Raw genomic sequence first — 18,372 nt, 5'->3', positions numbered from 1 at the left:
TTAAATAATTGTTGTCAGGAAATGATACAAGAGGGATTATGTTTATACAGCCTGATCAGCCAAGAGAAATGGAAACAGTCTGTTTTGTATCGACAAGTTGACCCTTTTCCTTCTGTGTTGATCAGTTTCCCCTTTTCCTTCTGTATCGGTCAGTTTACCCTTTTCCTTCTGTATCGATCAGTTTACCCTTTTCCTTCTGTATCGATCAGTTTACCCTTTGCCTTCCATATCGATCAGTTTCCCCTTTTCCTTCTGTATCGATCAGTTTACCCTTTTCCTTCCGTATCGATCAGTTTACCCTTTTCCTTCCGTATCGATCAGTTTACCCTTTTCCTTCCGTATCGATCAGTTTACCCTTTTCCTTCTGTATCGATCAGTTTCCACTTTTCCTTCCGTATCGATCAGTTTACCCTTTTCCTTCCGTATCGATCAGTTTACCCTTTTCCTTCCGTATCGATCAGTTTCCCCTTTTCCTTCCCTATCGATCAGTTTACCCTTTTCCTTCCGTATCGATCAGTTTACCTTTTTCCTTCCGTATCGATCAGTTTCCCCTTTTCCTTCCGTATCGATCAGTTTCCCCTTTTCCTTCTGTATCGATCAGTTTACCCTTTTCCTTCCCTATCGATCAGTTTCCCCTTTTCCTTCTGTATCGATCAGTTTTCCCTTTTCCTTCCCTATCGATGAGTTTCCCCTTTTCCTTCTGTATCGATCAGTTTCCCGTTTTCCTTCTGTATTGATATGTATCTTTATTTTAAATAAATTTATTTCAATTTAACATCTGAAATTCCTGTCCTTCCTAATCATTAAAAGTCTTGTTCAAACTAAAACAATTGAGTAAACTATTTACAAACACTGGTGGATTGGTTGGTTGAAATAAGAACAATACAGCACAGGAACAGGCCCTTCGGCCCTCCAAGCCTGTACCGGTCATTATACTAACATTTGCCAGAACCCTCAGCACTTCGTTGTGCCATATCCCTCCATACCCATCCTATCCATGTGTTTCTCAAGATGCCTTTTGAACGCCGTTAATGTAGCTGCTTCCACAACCTCCCCTGGCAATGCATTCCAGGCACTCACCACCCTCTGCATAAAAAAACCTGCCTCTCACATCTCTAAACTTTGCCCCATGGACCTTAAATATATGCCCCCTGGTCACTGACCCCTCCACCCTGGGAGAGAGTGCCTGCCCATCCACTCTATCCATGCTCCTCGTAATCTTGTAGACCTCGATCAGGTCATCCCTCAACCTCCCTCTTTCTAATGAAAGTCCGTGTCTATTCAGCCTCTCCACATGGCTAACACCCTCCAGACCAGGCAGCATCCTGGTAAACCTCCTATGCACCCTCTCCAAAGTCTCCACATCCTTCTGGTAGTGTGGTGACCAGAATTGTGCGCAATATTCCAAGTGCTAACTATAGCATGACTTGCCAGTTTTTATACTCGATGCCCCATCCAATGAAGGTCAGCATTCCGTATGCTTTCTTGACTAACTTGCCCACTTGTGTTGCCACCTTCAAAGATCTGTGGACCTGCACGCTCAGATCTCTCTGACTTTCTATATTCCTAAGAGTTTTGTCATTTACAGTATTACCTCACATTTGGCCGGTTTAAACTCCATTTCTCTGCCCAAGTCTCCACCCTATCTATGTCCTGCTGGATTTTCTGACGATCCTTAACATGATCTGCCACTCCGCCAATCTTGGTGTCATCCGCAAACTTACTTGTCAGACCGGCTACATTTTCCTCCAAATCGTTTATGTAGACGACAAATATACGTTTTAATATGAGATCACCTGAAAGTCTGAATTGTCTGCATTGGATGGAGCCCTTGCAGCCTCATGTGAGGATATCGGTGTGAGTGTGCAGATGAAATGAAATGAAAATCGCTTGTCACGAGTAGGCTTCAATGAAGTTACTGTGAAAAGCCCCTAGCCGCCAAATTCCGGTGCCTGTCCGGGGAGGCTGGTACGGGAATCGAACCGTGCTGCTGGCCTGCTTTAAAAGCCAGCGATTTAGCCCAGTGAGCTAAACCAGCCCCCGATGTGATTTGTCAAATGTAAAATAACTCATGAAGAAATGTTTTGTGAAATTCACTGAAGAACTGTGTCCTAGGCCAAACTAGTTTCAGTTGATGCTTTATCAATGGCCGTACTCCCATGATAAGGTCAGAAATGGGGATGCTCGCTGATGACTGCACAATGTTCACCATTTGCGACTCCTCAGTTACTGAAGCAGTCCATGGCCAAATGCAGCAAGATAATATCTAGGCTTGTACTGACAAGTGGTAAGTAACATTTGTGTCTCTCAAGTGGCAGACTGTGTCATCTCCAACAAGAGAGGATCTAACCTTGACATTTAATAGCATTACTATCACTAAATCCCTCACTGGCAACACCCTAGGGATTGCCATTGACCAGAAACCAAACTGGACTAGCCATAAATATTGTGGCTACAAGAGCAGATCAAAGGTGTGTAACTCATCTCCTGACTCCCTAAAGCATGTGCACCATCTACAAGACACAAATCAGGAGTGTAATGGAATACTCCACTTGTCTGGATGGGTAATAATAATAATCTTTATTAGTGTCACAAGTAGGCTTACATTAACACTGCATCACAGAGAATGTATGAATGTTGTAAATTACCGCAGGAATCGGAAGCCTTCAATTAAAAAAAATTTTTAAGTACCCAATTCTTTTTGTTCCAATTAAGAGGCAATTTAGCATGACACATTCATCTGCCCTGCACATCTTTAGGTTGTGGGGGTGAGATGCGTGCAGACACGAGGAGAATGTGCAAACTCCACACAGTCAGTGACCCAGGGTCGGGATCGAACCTGGGACCTCGGCACCATGAGGCAACAGGGCTAACCCACTGCAGCAACGTACTCCCCTAGTTTTAGTATCTTACTACAATGTGTAATCAAGAAATTAGGCAAACCAGCTCCAGTGTAGAAATCAGTTGTGAGAAGTCAATAAGAATAAACAGAGGTCACAGCCAAGGAGAATCTAGAACAATGCCAGAGACAAACAGAGGTCACAGCCAAGGAGAATCTAGAACAGTGCTCCGCTTTCCTCCCACAAGTCCTGAAAGACATGCTCGTTGGGTGAATTGGACATTCTGAATTCTCCCCGTGTACCCGAACAGCTGCTGGAGTGTGGCAACTAGGGGGTTTTCACAACAACCTCATTGCAGTGTTAATGTAAGCCTACTGTGACAATAATAAAGATTATTATTAGAGGAGTCATCAAGTCTAAAGGTAAAAGGGGCATGGATGAGGTTTCAGCAGCAGATGTGCTGGGGTGGGGGTGGAGACAGGTGACATTATGGAGAGTGAAATAGCTGGTATTAGTGATGGTGTGGAAATGTGGTCAGAAACTCATCTAGGGGTCAAATCTGACATGGAGATTGTGCAGTGTGTGGTTCAGCCTCAGACAGTTCCCAGGGAGAGGGATGGACTCGGGAGTTAGGAAAGGGAATTTGCATCCCGGTCCTGGGTCACTGTCCGTGTGGAGTTTGTACATTGTCCCCATGTCTGCTTGGGTTTCATCCCCACAACCCAAAGATGTGCAGGTTAGGTGGATTGGCCACGTTAAATTGCCCCATAATTGGAAAAAATATAATTGGGTACTCTACTCTAAGTTTATTTTTTAAAAAGGAAAGGGAATTTGTAGTGGTGACTGAAGATAATGACTTTGGTCTTCCCAAATTTTAATTGGAGGAAGTTTCTGCTGATCCATTACTGGGTGTGGGATAAGCAGTTTGATAATTTAGTGACAGAGGAGGAATGGAGAGGGATGGGGATAGGGGTGAGGTAGAGCTGGGTGTTGTCAGTGAACATGTAAAATCTAACACGGTGCTTTTGGATGATGTCACCTAGTGGGGTCGGGGAGGTGCTGGGGATAGAACACCGAGTACAAGGAATTTGGAGAGGAAAGGGAGATTGGAGATGTCTTGGAAATTTGTAAAGATGGTGGGGCCAAGTGTTCTATTTAGGATGGGTGATGATGTTGCATTAAAGTGAGAGGGACAGAACCAAATGTGGTAGAACTGGAAACATATCAACTAACGCAGAGAAGTTGGATGGTCAATTGTTTTGTGAGAATGGAGTCAAGGGAACAGAAGTTGGGTCTGATGGACAATATAAGCTCAGAGGGAGAGAGAAGATAGGAGAGAAACTGGAGAAAGATCCGAGTTCAGGGCTCAGACGAGGAGGAACTTCAGACACAGTTTGGCCTGGTGGGTTAGTGGAAGGGAGGGAAGCAGCAGAGGTAGCTGATCGGATTGTCTCAATCTCAGTGACAAAGGAACCCCATGAACTCCACACACTTGTTGTCAGAGGTGAGGATAGATGAAAGGGGGGGGGGGGGGGGCGAAGAACATTTCAAAAAGAAGACCTTTTGTTAGAAATATTTTAAAATACTTAACGCACATTGTTTCACGCAATGCTGATTTATTTGACCTTTACCTGGAATATTAACCCCTATAACTGAGCTGGAGTATATTTATTGTTAAGGGCACAGCCAGAAAGGAAATTTGAGACATTTGTCCCCACAGTTTGCCTTTGCAATTTGTATAGGAGAAGGAGAGGTTGTGAGCTCCAGAAATGATGTCCCCAACTATTTGTGATGGTTTCTTAAGTAAATGTTCATGATGGAATCGGAAAATAAATAAAATGAAATAGAAGGACACTTAAAATAAGGCAATGGCTTCACACATCCCAATACTTGAAACAGTTCCAAACAATCTTAATTTAACTACCTCAGAGCTAACCTTCCCCAATCTGTCCAGCAATGCCTTTTAGATTTTAAGATCTATAAAATGCAGAAACCTTGTCCCAAACTGTGCCTTTGCTCCAATTTGCTCCTGAGGTTAACCAGCAGTTAACTGGCTTTTCAAATCTGGCTTCCTTCACACAGCTTTCTGGGCTGCGATTTAAACAGTATCTTCACAAGTTTCACTATCCCCTTAACTACGTTCTTTCCCTTTGATCTCTCCATCATTTTACCCAATTTCGTTCGAACTAATCTCTCCCAGAATTGCTTAAAATAATCTCTTTACTTTAACATTCATAATTTTAAAAATTGAATTTACTTTATCCATACTTCATTCATGACACCTTTCTTTCACACCTTGCATCTTTTGAATCGCAACACCCATTCACATCTGTTTCTGTTCTCTACCCAACTTAACTAGATTTTTTCGGTAAATATCTGGTTTGAAGTCGAGCTGGGCTCATTAACACATCAAACTCACAGTTTAAATTCACACAGTTACTCTTTCTCCCACTGTAAGGACCACTCTCACACTTCACTAGTTACAAAAAATGTATTACACATAGAAAATAGTTCAATTTCTTAGATTCTTCTGACAAATTTTCTTGATAAAACATCAGTAGAAATTTATGAACAAGGTTCATTCCTGGGTGTGATTAACAGTAAAATATAATCACTAATTATTTGCAAACACGCTGGTGACTTGTCAGGATGGACATCCGAGTGAATCTCTTCCCACACACGAAGCAGGGGAACGGTCTCTCCCCAGTGTGAACTCTCTGGTGTCTTTGCAGAGTGGATGACTGAGTGAATCCCTTCCCACACTTGGCGCAGATGAATGGCCTCTCTCTAGTGTGAATTCGCTGATGTACAGTCAGTTGAGATGATTGCCTGAACCCTGTCCCACAGTGAGAGCACCTGAATGGTCTCTCATCAGTGTGAACAAGCTGATGGCGCATCAGGTCCACAGGACTTTTATAGCACTTCTCACAGTCAGTGCATTCAAATGGTCGCGCTTCAGTGTGAACCTGCTTGTGTTTCAGCAGGGTGGATGAATCGCTGAATCCCTTTCCACATTTGGAGCAGGTGAATGGCCTCTCCCCGGTGTGAACTCGCTGGTGTTGTAGCAGTCCTGATGATTGAGTGAATCCCTTACCACATTCGGGGCAGGTGAACGGCCTCTCCCCAGTGTGAATTCGCTGGTGTACAATGAGTTCAGATGACTGCCTGAACCCAGTTCCACAGTCCGAGCACCTGAACGGTCTCTCATCAGTGTGAGCTCGCTGATGACGCATTAGGTTGAGGGAACTTTTATAGCACCTCTCACAGTCTACACATTTAAAAGGTCTCTCGTCCGTGTGAACCTGCTGGTGTTTCAACAGAGTGGAAGAATCAGTAAATCCCTTTCCACACTTGGAGCAGGTGAATGGCCTCTCCCCAGTGTGAACTCGCTGGTGTTGTTGCAGCCCTGATGATCGAGTGAACCCCTTCCCACACTCTGGGCAGGTGAATGGTGTCTCCCCACTATGAACTCGCTGGTGTCTCAGCAGGTTGAATGACCAGGTAAATCCCTTCCCACACTCTGGGCAGGTGAACAGTCTCTCTCCAGTGTGACTGGGCTGATGGGCTTCCAGCTCAGACAGGGATCTGAATCCCTGCTCACAGTCCCCACATTTCTCCGCACTGCCAGCATTGCTATTTTCTTGCATGTTTAAAATCCGATGATATTCAGATCCTGATGTCTGTTTTCCAACTGCAAATCCGCCCCTTCTAACATCCTGTGAAATTGATTTAAAACAGAAAAATAGGGAGTGAGAGAGAACCCAAAAAACACAGGTTGTGAAACTGAGCTGAATGAATCTTGTCATTTGTGGGGCCGGCACTGGAAAAAAGTGACCATGGAAATTGCTGGGTTGCCACGAAAAAACAACTGTTTCAGTAATGTCCTCAGGGAAGGGAACCTACCATCCGGTCTGGGCCTACACAGGATTCTGGCCTCTATACGAACATATGAAATAGGAGCAGGAGTAAACCTATCATCAGGAAGAAATAGCGAGGCATCTGGATAGAAATTGTCCGATTGGGCAGACTCAGCATGGGTTCATGAAGGGCAGGTCGTGCCTAACCAATTTAGTGGAATTTTTTGAGGACATTACCAGTGCAGTAGATAACGGGGAGCCAATGGGTGTGGTATATCTGGATTTCCAGAAAGCTTTTGACAAGGTGCCACACAAAAGGCTGCTGCATAAGATAAAGATGCATGGCATTAAGGGTAAAGTAGTAGCATGGATAGAGGATTGGTTAATTAATAGAAAGCAAAGAGTGGGGATTAATGGGTGCTTCTCTGGTTGGCAATCAGTAGCTAGTGGTGTCCCTCAGGGATCCGTGTTGGGCCCACAATTGTTCACAATCTACATAGATGATTTGGAGTTGGGGACCGAGGGCAATGTGTCCAAGTTTGCAGATGACACTAAGATGAGTGGTAAAGCAAAAAGTGCAGAGGATACTGGAAGTTTGCAGAGGGATTTGGATAGGTTAAGTGAATGGGCTAGTGTCTGGCAAATGGAATACAATGTTGACAAATGTGAGGTTATCCATTTTGGTAGGAATAACAGCAAACGGGATTATTTAAACAATAAAATATTAAAGCATGCTGCTGTGCAGAGACCTGGGTGTGCTAGTGCATGAGTCACAGAAAGTTGGTTTACAGGTGATTAAGAAGGCAAATGGAATTTTGTCCTTCATTGCTAGAGGGATGGAGTTTAAGACTAGGGAGGTTATGCTGCAATTCTATAAAGTGTTAGTGAGGCCACACCTGGAGTATTGTGTTCAGTTTTGGTCTCCTTACTTGAGAAAGGACGTACTGGCACTGGAGGGTGTGCAGAGGAGATTCCCGAGGTTAATCCCAGAGCTGAAGGGGTTGGATTACGAGGAGAGGTTGAGTAGACTGGGACTGTACTCGTTGGAATTTAGAAGGATGAGGGGGGATCTTATCGAAACATTTAAAATTATGAAGGGAATAGATAGTATAGATGCGGGCACGTTGTTTCCACTGGCGGGTGAAAGCAGAAGTAGGGGGCATAGCCTCAAAATAAGGGGAAGTAGATTTAGGACTGAATTTCGGAGAAACTTCTTCACCCAAAGGGTTGTGAATCTATGGAATTCCTTGCCCAGTGAAGCAGTTGAGGCTCCTTCATTAAATGTTTTTAAGGTAAAGATAGATAGTTTTTTGAAGAAAAAAGGGATTAAGAGTTATGGTGTTCGGGCCGGAAGTGGAGCTGAGTCCACAAAAGATCAGCCATGATCTCATTGAATGGCGGAGCAGGCTCAAGGGGCCAGATGGCCTACTCCTGCTCCTAGTTCTTATAAACCCCATTGAGCTGCGTCAACATTCACGATGATCATGGCTGATCTTGGTTTAATCTCCAACTTCCCGTCCTCCTCAAATCCTTTGATTCCCTGAAACATCTCTCCATCTCTGGGTTAGAAAGTTCCCCCATTTTATTCTTGGGAAGACTGAAGCTATTGGCTTCACTCACTGCTACAAATTCCACTTCCTAACCATTCAATCCGTCCATCTCCTCAGAAACTGCCTGAGTCTGAAGATTGTGCAGACTTGAGGGGCCGAATGGCCTCCTTGTGCACTGTCAGGATTCTATGAATGTCAGTCTAGGATAGAAATGCCAAACATTTCTTCTCTGGCTCCCTCATCCAGAATGACCGATCATGCTCCCTGCTGTACTTTGCCCCCAGCTATACTTTGCCCCTCATCGTCATCAGCAGTCCCTCAATTTGAGGATGACATCTACTCAGAGTCTTGCGTTTCTGCCATGGGTGGACAGAACCACAGATCTTGAGACCATGAGATATTGGAATCAGGAGAGCAGGATGTATTTCCCTTTCTTTCCATCGATCCACCGCCCCATCATTCAGACATTGGGACTGAAAGACTAATCCAGTTTGATGGACAAGTTGTCTCCATTCTGAACAATGGGGAACAAGCTCCTCCCACTCATTGAAACATCGCCCCGACACAGATGGCGGTCACGCATGCGCCATGGTGCACACTGTTTCCACTAAAGATGGAGGCCATTAATCCAAGCCGAAAATGAGGAGCTGCAGTCTTGCTCGGTACAATCTGGGTCCGGCTAACTCTTTTCCAAGGTTACTGACTCACACAAGGTGCTTACGCAGCGTTTCCGCCCTTCCCCGCGATCTCTCGCTCTCTACATATTGTTCACCACAGCTGACTTACTACGGACGTAAGAAAGCAGCTGCTCTCCGTCGCCATTACGCATACTGCGCATGCTTCAATCATAGCAGGCCCCGCCTCCCTTTCACTCCGATTGGTTGGAGGACCAGCCGCTCCCGGTCGCTCCTCCACTCCCGACCCACCTGATCCTATTGGTCCGGTGCCGCTGTCAATCACCCGGACATTGTGACAGTCTCAGATAGTGAGAGCTGCCACAGTCAGTATCTGGAGAACCATAACTACATTTTGTTTTCATATAATAGTGAGTTAGACATGGTTTGTTGACAACATAATATAATCCATTTCTGGTGTGTGTTACACTGTCACTTATTATCAGGATGTGGAGATGCCGGTGTTGGACTGGGGTGAGCACAGTAAGAAGTCTTACAACACCAGGTTAAAGTCCAACAGGTTTGTTTCAACCACAAGCTTTCGGAGCGCTGCTCCTTCCTCAGGTGAATGGAGAGGTATGTTCCAGAAACATTTATATAGACAAAGTCAGAGATGCTGGACAATGCTTGGAACGTGAGCATTTACAGATAATCAAATCATTACAGATCCAGGGAGAGGGATAATCACAGGTTAAAGAGGTGTGAATTGTCTCAAACCAGAACAGTTGGTGGGATTTTGCAAGTCCAGGCCAGATGGTGGGGGGTGGATGTAATGCGACATAAATCCAAGATCCCTGTTGAGGCCACACTCATACGTGCGGAACATAGCTATAAGTTTTTGCTCGGCAATTCTGCGTTGTCGCGTGTCCTGAAGACCGCCTTGGAGAACGCTTACCCGGAGATCAGAGGCTGAATGCCCTTGACTGCTGAAGTGTTCCCCGACTGGAAGGGAACATTCCTGCCTGGTGATTGTCGCACGATGCCCGGTCATTCGTTGTCGCAGTGTCTGCATGGTCTCGCCAATGTACCACGCTTCGGGACATCCTTTCCTGCAGCGTATGAGGTAGACTACATTGGTCGAGTCGCACGAGTATGTGCCGCGTACCTGGTGGGTGGTGTTTCCACGTGTAATGGTGGTATCCAAGTCAATGATCTGGCATGTCTTGCAGAGATTGCTCTGGCAGGGTTGTGTGGTGTCGTGGTCGCTGTTCTGAAGGCTGGGTAATTTGCTGCAAACATTGGTTTGTTTGAGGTTGCGCGGTTGTTTGAAGGCCAGTAGTGGGGGTGTGGGGATGACCTTGGCAAGATGTTCATCTTTATTGATGATGTGTTGAAGGCTGCGAAGAAGATGTCGTAGTTTCTCCGCCCCAGGAAAGTACTGGACGACGAAGGGTACTCTGTCAGTGGTGTCCCGTGTCTGTCTTCTGAGGAGGTCGGTGCGGTTTTTTGCTGTGGCGCGTTGGAACTGTCCATTGATGAGTCGAGCGCCATATCCCATTCGTACGAGAGCATCTTTCAGCATCTGTAGGTGTCTGTTATGCTCCTCCTCATCTGAGCAGATCCTGTGTATACGGAGGGCTTGTCCATAGGGGATGGCTTCTTTAATGTGTTTCGGGTGAAAGCTGGAGAAGTGGAGCATCGTGAGGTTGTCTGTGGGCTTACGGTAAAGCGAAGTGCTAAGGTGACCGTCCTTGATGGAGATGAGTGTGTCCAAGAATGCAACAGAATTTGGCGAATAGTCCATGGTGAGTCTGATGGTGGGATGGAATTTATTGATCTCATCGTGTAGTCGTTTCAGTGATTCTTCGCTGTGGGTCCAAAGGAAAAAAATGTCATCGATGTATCTGGTGTATAACATCGGTTGCAGGTCCTGTGAGGTGAGGAAGTCTTGTTCAAACTTGTGCATGAAGATGTTGGCATATTGAGGTGCAAATTTGGTCCCCATGGCTGTTCCATGCATCTGGATGAAGAATTTGTTGTCGAAGGTGAAGACGTTGTGATCTAGAATGAAGCGGATGAGTTGCAGAATTGCGTCTGGAGATTGGCAGTTGTCGGTGTTGAGTACTGAGGCTGTTGCAGCAGTGCTGTCGTCATGGGGAATGCTGGTGTAGAGTGCCGAGACATCCACTGTGACGAGGAATGTTCCTGGTTCAACTGGTCCATGGGTGCTGAGTCCGTCGGAAGTCCGTCGTGTCGCGACAGAAGCTGGGTGTACCTTGTACGATGGGTTTCAAGGTACCCTCGATGTGGCCAGAGAGGTTCTCACACAGGGTCCCATTGCCTGAAACGATAGGACGGCCTGGTGTGTTGGCCTTGTTTATTTTCGGGAGGCAGTAGAGATCTCCAATGCGGAGATTACGTGGGATGAGAGCACGTAGGGTGCTCTGAAGGTCTGGATCCAAGGTCCTGATCAGTCTGTTGAGTTGGCGGATGTGTTCCTTGGTTGGATCTGCGGGTAACTGTCTGTAGTGTTCCTGGTTGTTGAGTTGTCAGTAAACGTCTTTGCAGTAGTCGGTTCTGTTCAGTATGACGGTGGCCCCTCCTTTGTCTGCTGGTTTGATGACGATGGTGCGGTTGGTTTTGAGAGCGTAGATGGCGTTGCGTTGTACTTGGGTGACGTTCGGGGCTGCCTTGTGAATGCGACTGGTGAATCTGGCATTGACACGACTTCGGACGGCTTGAGCATACATGTTGAGTCTCGGGCAGCGGCCTTCCGGAGGGGTCCAATTCGACTCTTTCCTTTTCGTTTGCTGCACCGCAGATCTCGCGGTCTGCTGTTCCGGTTCATTGGTCGTCCCCTTGGGTTCGCTGTCGGCCTCTTGGGGTCTGTGGAAGAATTCCCGGAGCCTCATTCGCCTGATGAATTCCTCCGTGTCTGCCACGAGACTGATGGGGTCCATTTTGGTGGTGGTGCAGAAATTGAGCCCTCTGCTGAGGACTTCGATTTCATCGATTTCATCTGGTTGAAGGGTGTAGTCTGACAAGTTGACAATAGATTTCCCTGTATTGTTTTCGACTGTGATACTGGGGGAGGCTTGGTTGCTGCTGGTGGTGATGCCGAGTTTCTCAAGTTTCCTGTTCTTGGTGTGTATATAGGTGGCATAGTATCGTTGTCTCATCTGTTTGGCACTGTTACGCAGCTGGTCTGCTGTGTCCTGAGCACAATTTGAGAATATGGCCTCTATCTTGGTTTCCAGGTTGCGTCGACTGCTGTAGAGCTGGTGTACGAGGTGTTTGAGGCGTGTGACAGAGGTGCGGCGGCAGAGTCTTTCAGCGTAGTCTGTGTTGTAGGTCGACTTGAGTGGGTTTGTGATCGGTAGCCCTTTCGGGATCTTGTCTGCTTTTTTGCATGTTTGAAACAAACCTGTTGGACTTTAACCTAGTGTTGTAAGACTTCTTACTGTTATTCCGGGTTCAGAGCCGCATCCGGGGACTCATGGACCCCCCCCCCCCCCCCCCCCCCCCGGCTCTGCCTATCCCTCCATTCCCCTCACCCCCTGTTGATCTGCCAAACAAGCTTCTGTCCCTGGACACCGCCCGCACTGCGCATGCTCAACGTCACAATGCCCGGTGAGTGATTGACGGCAGCTCCGGACCAATAGCAAGAGGGGATTGGGCTGGAGGACCGAGAGGCAGCGGCTGGTCCTCCCACTAATCAGAGTGAATGGGGGTGGGGTCACAGCACTGACTGAAGCATGCGCAGTACGAGCCCCAGAGCCGGAAGGCGGCGGTCGGGTTGAGGTCACAAAGGGTGAGAAGTGTATCCGGGGGGAGAATATTTAGAACAAAGCGGGAAGTTGGGCACCAGGGATGAGATGTTGGTGGAGTGGGAATGTCCCTGGGTGGGTATTAGTGAGTCCTCCAGGGTAATGGTCTGAGGACCGAGTGGAATATTCTTGATTACCAAACAACTAAACTCAATTCATAAAACATAGTGAAAACTGGTGTCAGTAATGGTGACCATGCAGCTATCACTGGTTGTGTATAAACTGATCTGATTCACTAATGGCCTTTAGGAAATCTGCCAACCTTACCTGGTCTGGCCTACATGTAACTCCAGAGCCACGGCAGTAAATCTGCCCTCTGAAATGGCCCAGCAAGCCATTCAGATCAAGGGCAATTCGGGATCGGCAACAAATGGTGGATTCACCAGTGATTACCACAGGAATTGTCATTTGTGGGAGAGAGAATTCCAAATGTGTCCCAGATTTTGTGTCAACAAGTGTTTCCTCATTTCACACTGACTTCTGTGACCTGGCTACAATTTTTAGGCAATGTCCCAAGTCCTTACTCCCCAGTCAGCAGAAATCATTCCTCTCCGTCTTTGATTAAACCACACTGTAATTTACTAAATACCAGGATGTGGAGATGCCGGCGTTACACTGGGGGGGGGGGCAGGCAGAGTGAGAAGTCTTACAACACCAGGTTAAAGTCCAACAGATTTGTTTTGAATGACGAGCTTTCAGAGCATAGCTCCTTCCTCAGCTGTGCTCCAAAAGCTACTGATTCAAAATAAACCTGTTGGACTTTAACCTGGTGTTGTAAGATTGCTTACTGTGCTCACCCCGGTCCAACGCCGGCATCTCCACATCATGGCCGGAAGATGAGACAAAAAAGCATCTGTCCCTGGGCATGAGCCGCACTGCGCATGCTCCACATCACAATGCCCAGCGAGTGATTGACGGCAGTTTTGCACCAATAGGAAGAGGAGGTGGGACTGCAGGACCGAATGACAGCAGCTGGTCCTCCAACTAATCGGAGAGAATGAGGGGCGTGGCTGCTCTCAGATCTCCCTGATTGGTTGAGACTCTGCATCATTTTGAGTTCTTCCCATTAGCCATGTGGGCGCAGGTTCCAAAACCACATTTCCTGTCTGAGAGATGTTGACCAATGGGAGGAATTGGAGGACCGGACGCAGTCTGGTCCTCCAGGCAATCAGACCTGCCGGCTTTGTGTGAATGAAAATGAAACTTCACACAGACTGAAACATCTTCCTGTGTCAAACATCTGATTAAAACATTTTCTTTCCACTTCAATTGACTTTTTTTAGAATCCATTGACCCTTCTACAGAACTGTTACAAGGAACAACAAATGTTTACTGTTTCTCTCGCCACAGATGGCACGGTAGTTAGCACTACTGCCTCACAGCGCCAGCAACCAGGGTTCAATTCTGGCCTTGGATGACTGTATTGAGTTTGCACATTCTTCTCGTGTCTGCGTGGGTCCCTACGGGTGCTCCAGTTTTCTCTCACGAGAATGTGCAGGATTGGTGGATTGGCTATGCTAAATAGCCCCTTAGTGTTCAAAGATGAAGTGGGTGTATGGGGAGAGGTTGGGGGAAATGCACCTGGGTGGGGGGCTCGATTGACCATGGTAAATTGTCCCTTTGTGTCCAAACAAAGGTTAGGTGAGGTTACTGGGTTACAGGGATGGGCTTAAGTAGGGTACTGTTTCTGAGGGCCTGTGCAGGCTTGATGGGCCTAATGGCCTCCTTCTGCACTGTACATTCTACGATTCTGTTGGAATTTCTTTCCCACAGTCTGACCTGGTGGGTCTGTCTGGTGGTATATCCCTGGTACTGTCCATGTATTTGAATGTTTGGGTATTTTAGGGAGCAGGTAGAACTTCCTTGGCTCTACCTGTTGTCTTTGGTTAATGTGTCTGGAGTCTTTGAGTTCTTCCAGTCTGTCTCCAATGCTCCTTCCTGTCTCGGGTATATGGGTCCAGGTGGCTTGGTGTTGTGATTCATGCTGTTTAGTTGTCTGTCTGTCTCCAGCAGGTATTGTTGTCCCTCAATAATGACTGTGCTGCTACCCTTGTCTTCTCGTCTTGTGGACATATCCGTGTTGGATCCAAGCTCCCGGATTGTCTGTCTTTCTCTCCGATTGAGGTTCTGTTTGTCTCTTGTATTTCACTGTGACAGGGCGGAGACCTGATTGAAGGATTCAAACATGGGAATTCTAGGAAAGATAGTCAAGGATTTGGGAGGTGACAACATGTTCAAGGAGTTTGGAGAGGAGAAGGAGGTTGAAGATGGGGCACAAATTTGGAAGGATGGCAGGGGGTTTTATTGAAGAGGGGGTGATGATGGCAGATTTGAAGGACAGAGAGACAGTACCTGAAGAGTGAGAAATGTTGACAATATCCGTGGACACAGGGTAGTTGGCTGATCAGTAGTCCAGTGGGAATAGGGTCGATGGAGCAGGAGCTGAGTCTCATGGACAAGATGAGCTCTGAGAGGGCATGAGGGGAGATGGGAGAGAAACTAGAGAATGATGTGGGTTCAGGGCTCGGGAAAGGATGAAATTTAGAGACAGTTTGGTCCGGTGGGCTCGTGGAAGGGAGGGAAGCAGCAGAGGCAGCTGATCGATTTACTCAATCTCAGTCACAAAGAAGCTCCACAAACTCCCCACACTTCTTGTTGGAGGTCAGGATGGAAGAGACAGGGGAGAGCGAGAGAACTTCAAAAGGAACTAACTTGTGTCAGAGATATTAAATGTTTCAACACACTGCGTATTTCACACAAATCTAATTTATTTGACTTTTAGCCAGAATATTAGCCCCTGTAAATGGGCTGGAGTTTGTTATCAGCAGAAAGAGACCCAAATGAACATGGTTCAGTCCTGAATGTGAGGAACAGCAAAACCCAATCACTGTTGTTACTTGTGGCCTCGTTGGTGTCTCAGCAGGTAGGATGAAGTGGTGAATCCCTTCCCACACTGGGAGCAGGTGAATGGCCTCTCCCCAGTGTGAATTCGCTGGTGCTTCTGTAGGGTGGATGCCTGAGTGAATCCCTTTCCACACTTGGAACAGGCGAATGGTCTCTCCCCAGTGTGAATTCGCCGATGTGCAGTGAGGTGAGACGATTGTCTGAACCCAGTCCCACAGTGAGAGCACGTAAACGGTCTCTTGTCAGTGTGAACACGTTGATGACGCACCAGTTCCCCAGAACGTTTATAGGAGTTCCCACAGTCTGGACATTGAAACGGCCTCTCGTCACTGTGAATTCGCTGGTGATTCAGAAGTTCGGATGACTGAATGAATCCTTTCCCACACTCGGAGCAGATGAATGGTCTCTCCCCGGTGTGAATTCGCTGATGTACATTGAGGTGAGATGATCGTCTGAACCCAGTCCCGCAGTGAGAGCACCTGAATGGTCTCTCGTCAGTGTGAACACGTTGATGTTGCAACAGTTCCCCAAAACGTTTATAGCACTTCTCACAGTCTGGACATTGAAAGGGTCTCTCTCCAGTGTGAATTCGCTGGTGCTTCTGCAGGTCAGATGCCTGAGTGAATCCCTTCCCACACTTGGCACAGACGAATGGCCTCTCAACTGTGTGAATTCGCTGATGTACAGTGAGGTGAGATGATCGTCTGAACCCAGTCCCACAGTGAGAGCACCTAAATGGTCTCTCGTCAGTGTGAACACGTTGATGGCACATCAGTTCTCCAGATCTTTTATAGCACTTCCCGCAGTCTGGACATTGAAACGGTTTCTCATCTGTGTGTACTCGTTGGTGGCTCAGCAAGTGGGCTGAAAGAGTAAATCCCTTCCCACACTCTGAGCAGGTGAATGGCCTTTCCCTGGAGTGAAATCGCTGGTGTGTGGACAGACCAGATGGCTGAGTGAATCCCTTCCCACACTCGGAGCAGGTGAATGGTTTCTCCCCAGTGTGACTGCGTCGATGAGTTTCCAGCTTGGATGGATAAGTGAATCCTTTCCCACAGTCCGCACATTTCCACGGTTTCTCCTCAGTGAGATTGCATTTGTGTCTTGTGAGGCCTGATGGTCGACCGAATCCTCGTCCACACACACAACACGTGTATAGTTTCTCCCCACTGTGAATGACGTTTTTTCCTTCCATGTTCAAAATCTCATGATATTCAGCAACGATAGGTTCTGATGAATCGAGTGACTCTGTCAGATCGCGATGTGACGTTTGGTTTGTGTTTCCCGTCTGTTAAACCTCCACTTCCAGTATCCTGTAAATTTACAGAAACCTCACTGTCAGTTTAGGATATAAATTCACAACATTCTCTCCTCGCCAACTTTGATCAAATGTATTCCTGGAGGTTTGATCACATGACCTGGCCCCATCCTCCAGCCATTAATCGGTCAACAAATCCATCCTTGTGACACACTGCCTTCCTCGGCCAATTGGGAAGCAAAAGAACTCCTTACCCTACAGGACAGTGATTGACTGTCAGCCAAACAACCCTTATCCCATTTTCAATATTTTTCTATCTGCTGAAGATAAATGTTCAAAACAATCTTGTTTACTGTCTTGACATGAAAATTGCTTATTGTCACGAGTAGGCTTCAAATTAAGTTACTGTGAAAAGCCCCTAGTCACCACATTCCGGCGCCTGTTCAGGGAGACTGGTACAGGAATTGAATCGTGCTGCTGGCCTGCTTTCAAAGCCAGCAATTTAGCCCTGTGCTAAATAGCCTCGCTTAATGATTTAATGATTAAGTCTTAACAATTTTCCAGAGACCGAGGTATGAATCTCATCAACGCAAAAGGTAAAATTTTAATTCACTGAAAGTCTAGTCGGCAGGGAGGAGAGTTGGTGCGAATCCGGGGAGGAAGCGCTTCGGGACAGTCAGTATAAATAACTTACCTCGGAGATTCACGGCCTAGTCGGCAGGGAGCGGAGTTGGCGCGAATCCAGGGAAGAGCAGCTTCGGGACAGTCAGTATAAATAACTCATCCCGGGGATTCACGGCCTAGTCGGCAGGGAGGTTAGTGCCAATCCGGGGAGAATGTTCAATGTTTCACATTCGGCTCTGGGGATTCTAAACCCCGACACTGACCTCTCACCTGACACCTCACAATGCCCGGGCAATGATTGACGGCAGCGCCGGACCAATCGGACGAGAGGGGGCTGGTCCGGGGGACCGGTCGTGAGTGACTGGTCCTCCAACCAATCAGCGTGAACGACGGGGCGGGACTGGGCTGAGTGAAGCATGCGCAGTGTGATTAATGGCGACGTTCGTTCTCGGATCCACAATTCGTGAAGGTGGGAATGGCGGGAAGGAGGGAGAGATGAATCAGGCACACTTAGACAAGTTAGACACACTTCGTGAACATGTTATTTGCACCGAAAATCCGGAAAAATAACCTACCGGTGCTTGGGGATCTGAGCGGAGGCCGCAGCTTTGTTACAGACGAGACTATGCGGCCGCCATCTTTAGTTGTGGCAGCGGTGCGCATGCGTACCCAACATCTTTATTGGGGGCGCGAACAGCAGAGCGCATGCTCAGTCGTCGTCATTGTTGGGGCAACATTTTTGAAACGTTTCTTCATGACAGAGTGTCCAGCAAACTGCTTCACTCTGAGTTACAAATTCCTATTTATGGGGCAGAATATTTGTCCAGGGGCCCAGGCTACAAACATCAGCTGCAGCCTGGGAGTGGGTGAAAGATCTTAAAAATCTGTTGGCCTGTAT

At 47.1% G+C, this 18,372-nt stretch overlaps 2 protein-coding genes across 6 annotated transcripts; both read right to left on the bottom strand.

Annotated features, from left to right (window-relative positions):
- Positions 1-5,317: 5,317 nt before the first annotated feature.
- On the bottom strand, positions 5,318-17,766 carry LOC119960241 (zinc finger protein 239-like). Of its 5 annotated transcripts, none has more exons than XM_038787995.1 (2): positions 17,545-17,766; positions 5,318-6,556 (listed from the first exon to the last, which is right to left on the bottom strand). In XM_038787995.1, the coding sequence occupies exon 2, from the start codon at positions 6,485-6,487 to the stop codon at positions 5,459-5,461; it is 1,029 nt and encodes a 342-aa protein (XP_038643923.1). In that variant the 5' UTR covers positions 6,488-6,556; positions 17,545-17,766; the 3' UTR covers positions 5,318-5,458. The 5 variants fall into 5 exon arrangements, with proteins under 5 accessions (XP_038643923.1, XP_038643924.1, XP_038643920.1 ...); XM_038787996.1 differs by lacking the exon at positions 17,545-17,766 and adding an exon at positions 14,562-15,102; XM_038787992.1 differs by lacking the exon at positions 17,545-17,766 and adding an exon at positions 9,034-9,388.
- LOC119960247 (zinc finger protein 229-like) lies at positions 13,987-18,135 on the bottom strand. Its single transcript, XM_038787999.1, has 3 exons — positions 18,050-18,135; positions 15,641-16,905; positions 13,987-13,994 (listed from the first exon to the last, which is right to left on the bottom strand). The coding sequence occupies exons 2-3, from the start codon at positions 16,785-16,787 to the stop codon at positions 13,987-13,989; spliced, it is 1,155 nt and encodes a 384-aa protein (XP_038643927.1). The 5' UTR covers positions 16,788-16,905; positions 18,050-18,135.
- Positions 18,136-18,372: the final 237 nt, after the last annotated feature.

This window comes from Scyliorhinus canicula, unplaced genomic scaffold (genome assembly GCF_902713615.1).
Source record: "Scyliorhinus canicula unplaced genomic scaffold, sScyCan1.1, whole genome shotgun sequence".
Classification (NCBI taxonomy): Eukaryota; Metazoa; Chordata; class Chondrichthyes; order Carcharhiniformes; family Scyliorhinidae; genus Scyliorhinus; species Scyliorhinus canicula.
This window is presented reverse-complemented; position numbering and strand designations above follow the sequence as displayed.

Excerpts from the sequence above, each read along its gene's own strand:
- LOC119960241 (XM_038787992.1), bottom strand. The coding sequence starts at position 9,096 with ATGATTGAAGCATGCGCAGTATGCGTAATGGCGACGGAGAGCAGCTGC. Across the intron at positions 6,557-9,033 it reads GCTGCTTTCTTACGTCCGTA|GATGTTAGAAGGGGCGGATT; the intron begins GTAAGTCAGCTG and ends TCAATTTCACAG.
- LOC119960247 (XM_038787999.1), bottom strand. The coding sequence starts at position 16,787 with ATGGAAGGAAAAAACGTCATTCACAGTGGGGAGAAACTATACACGTGT.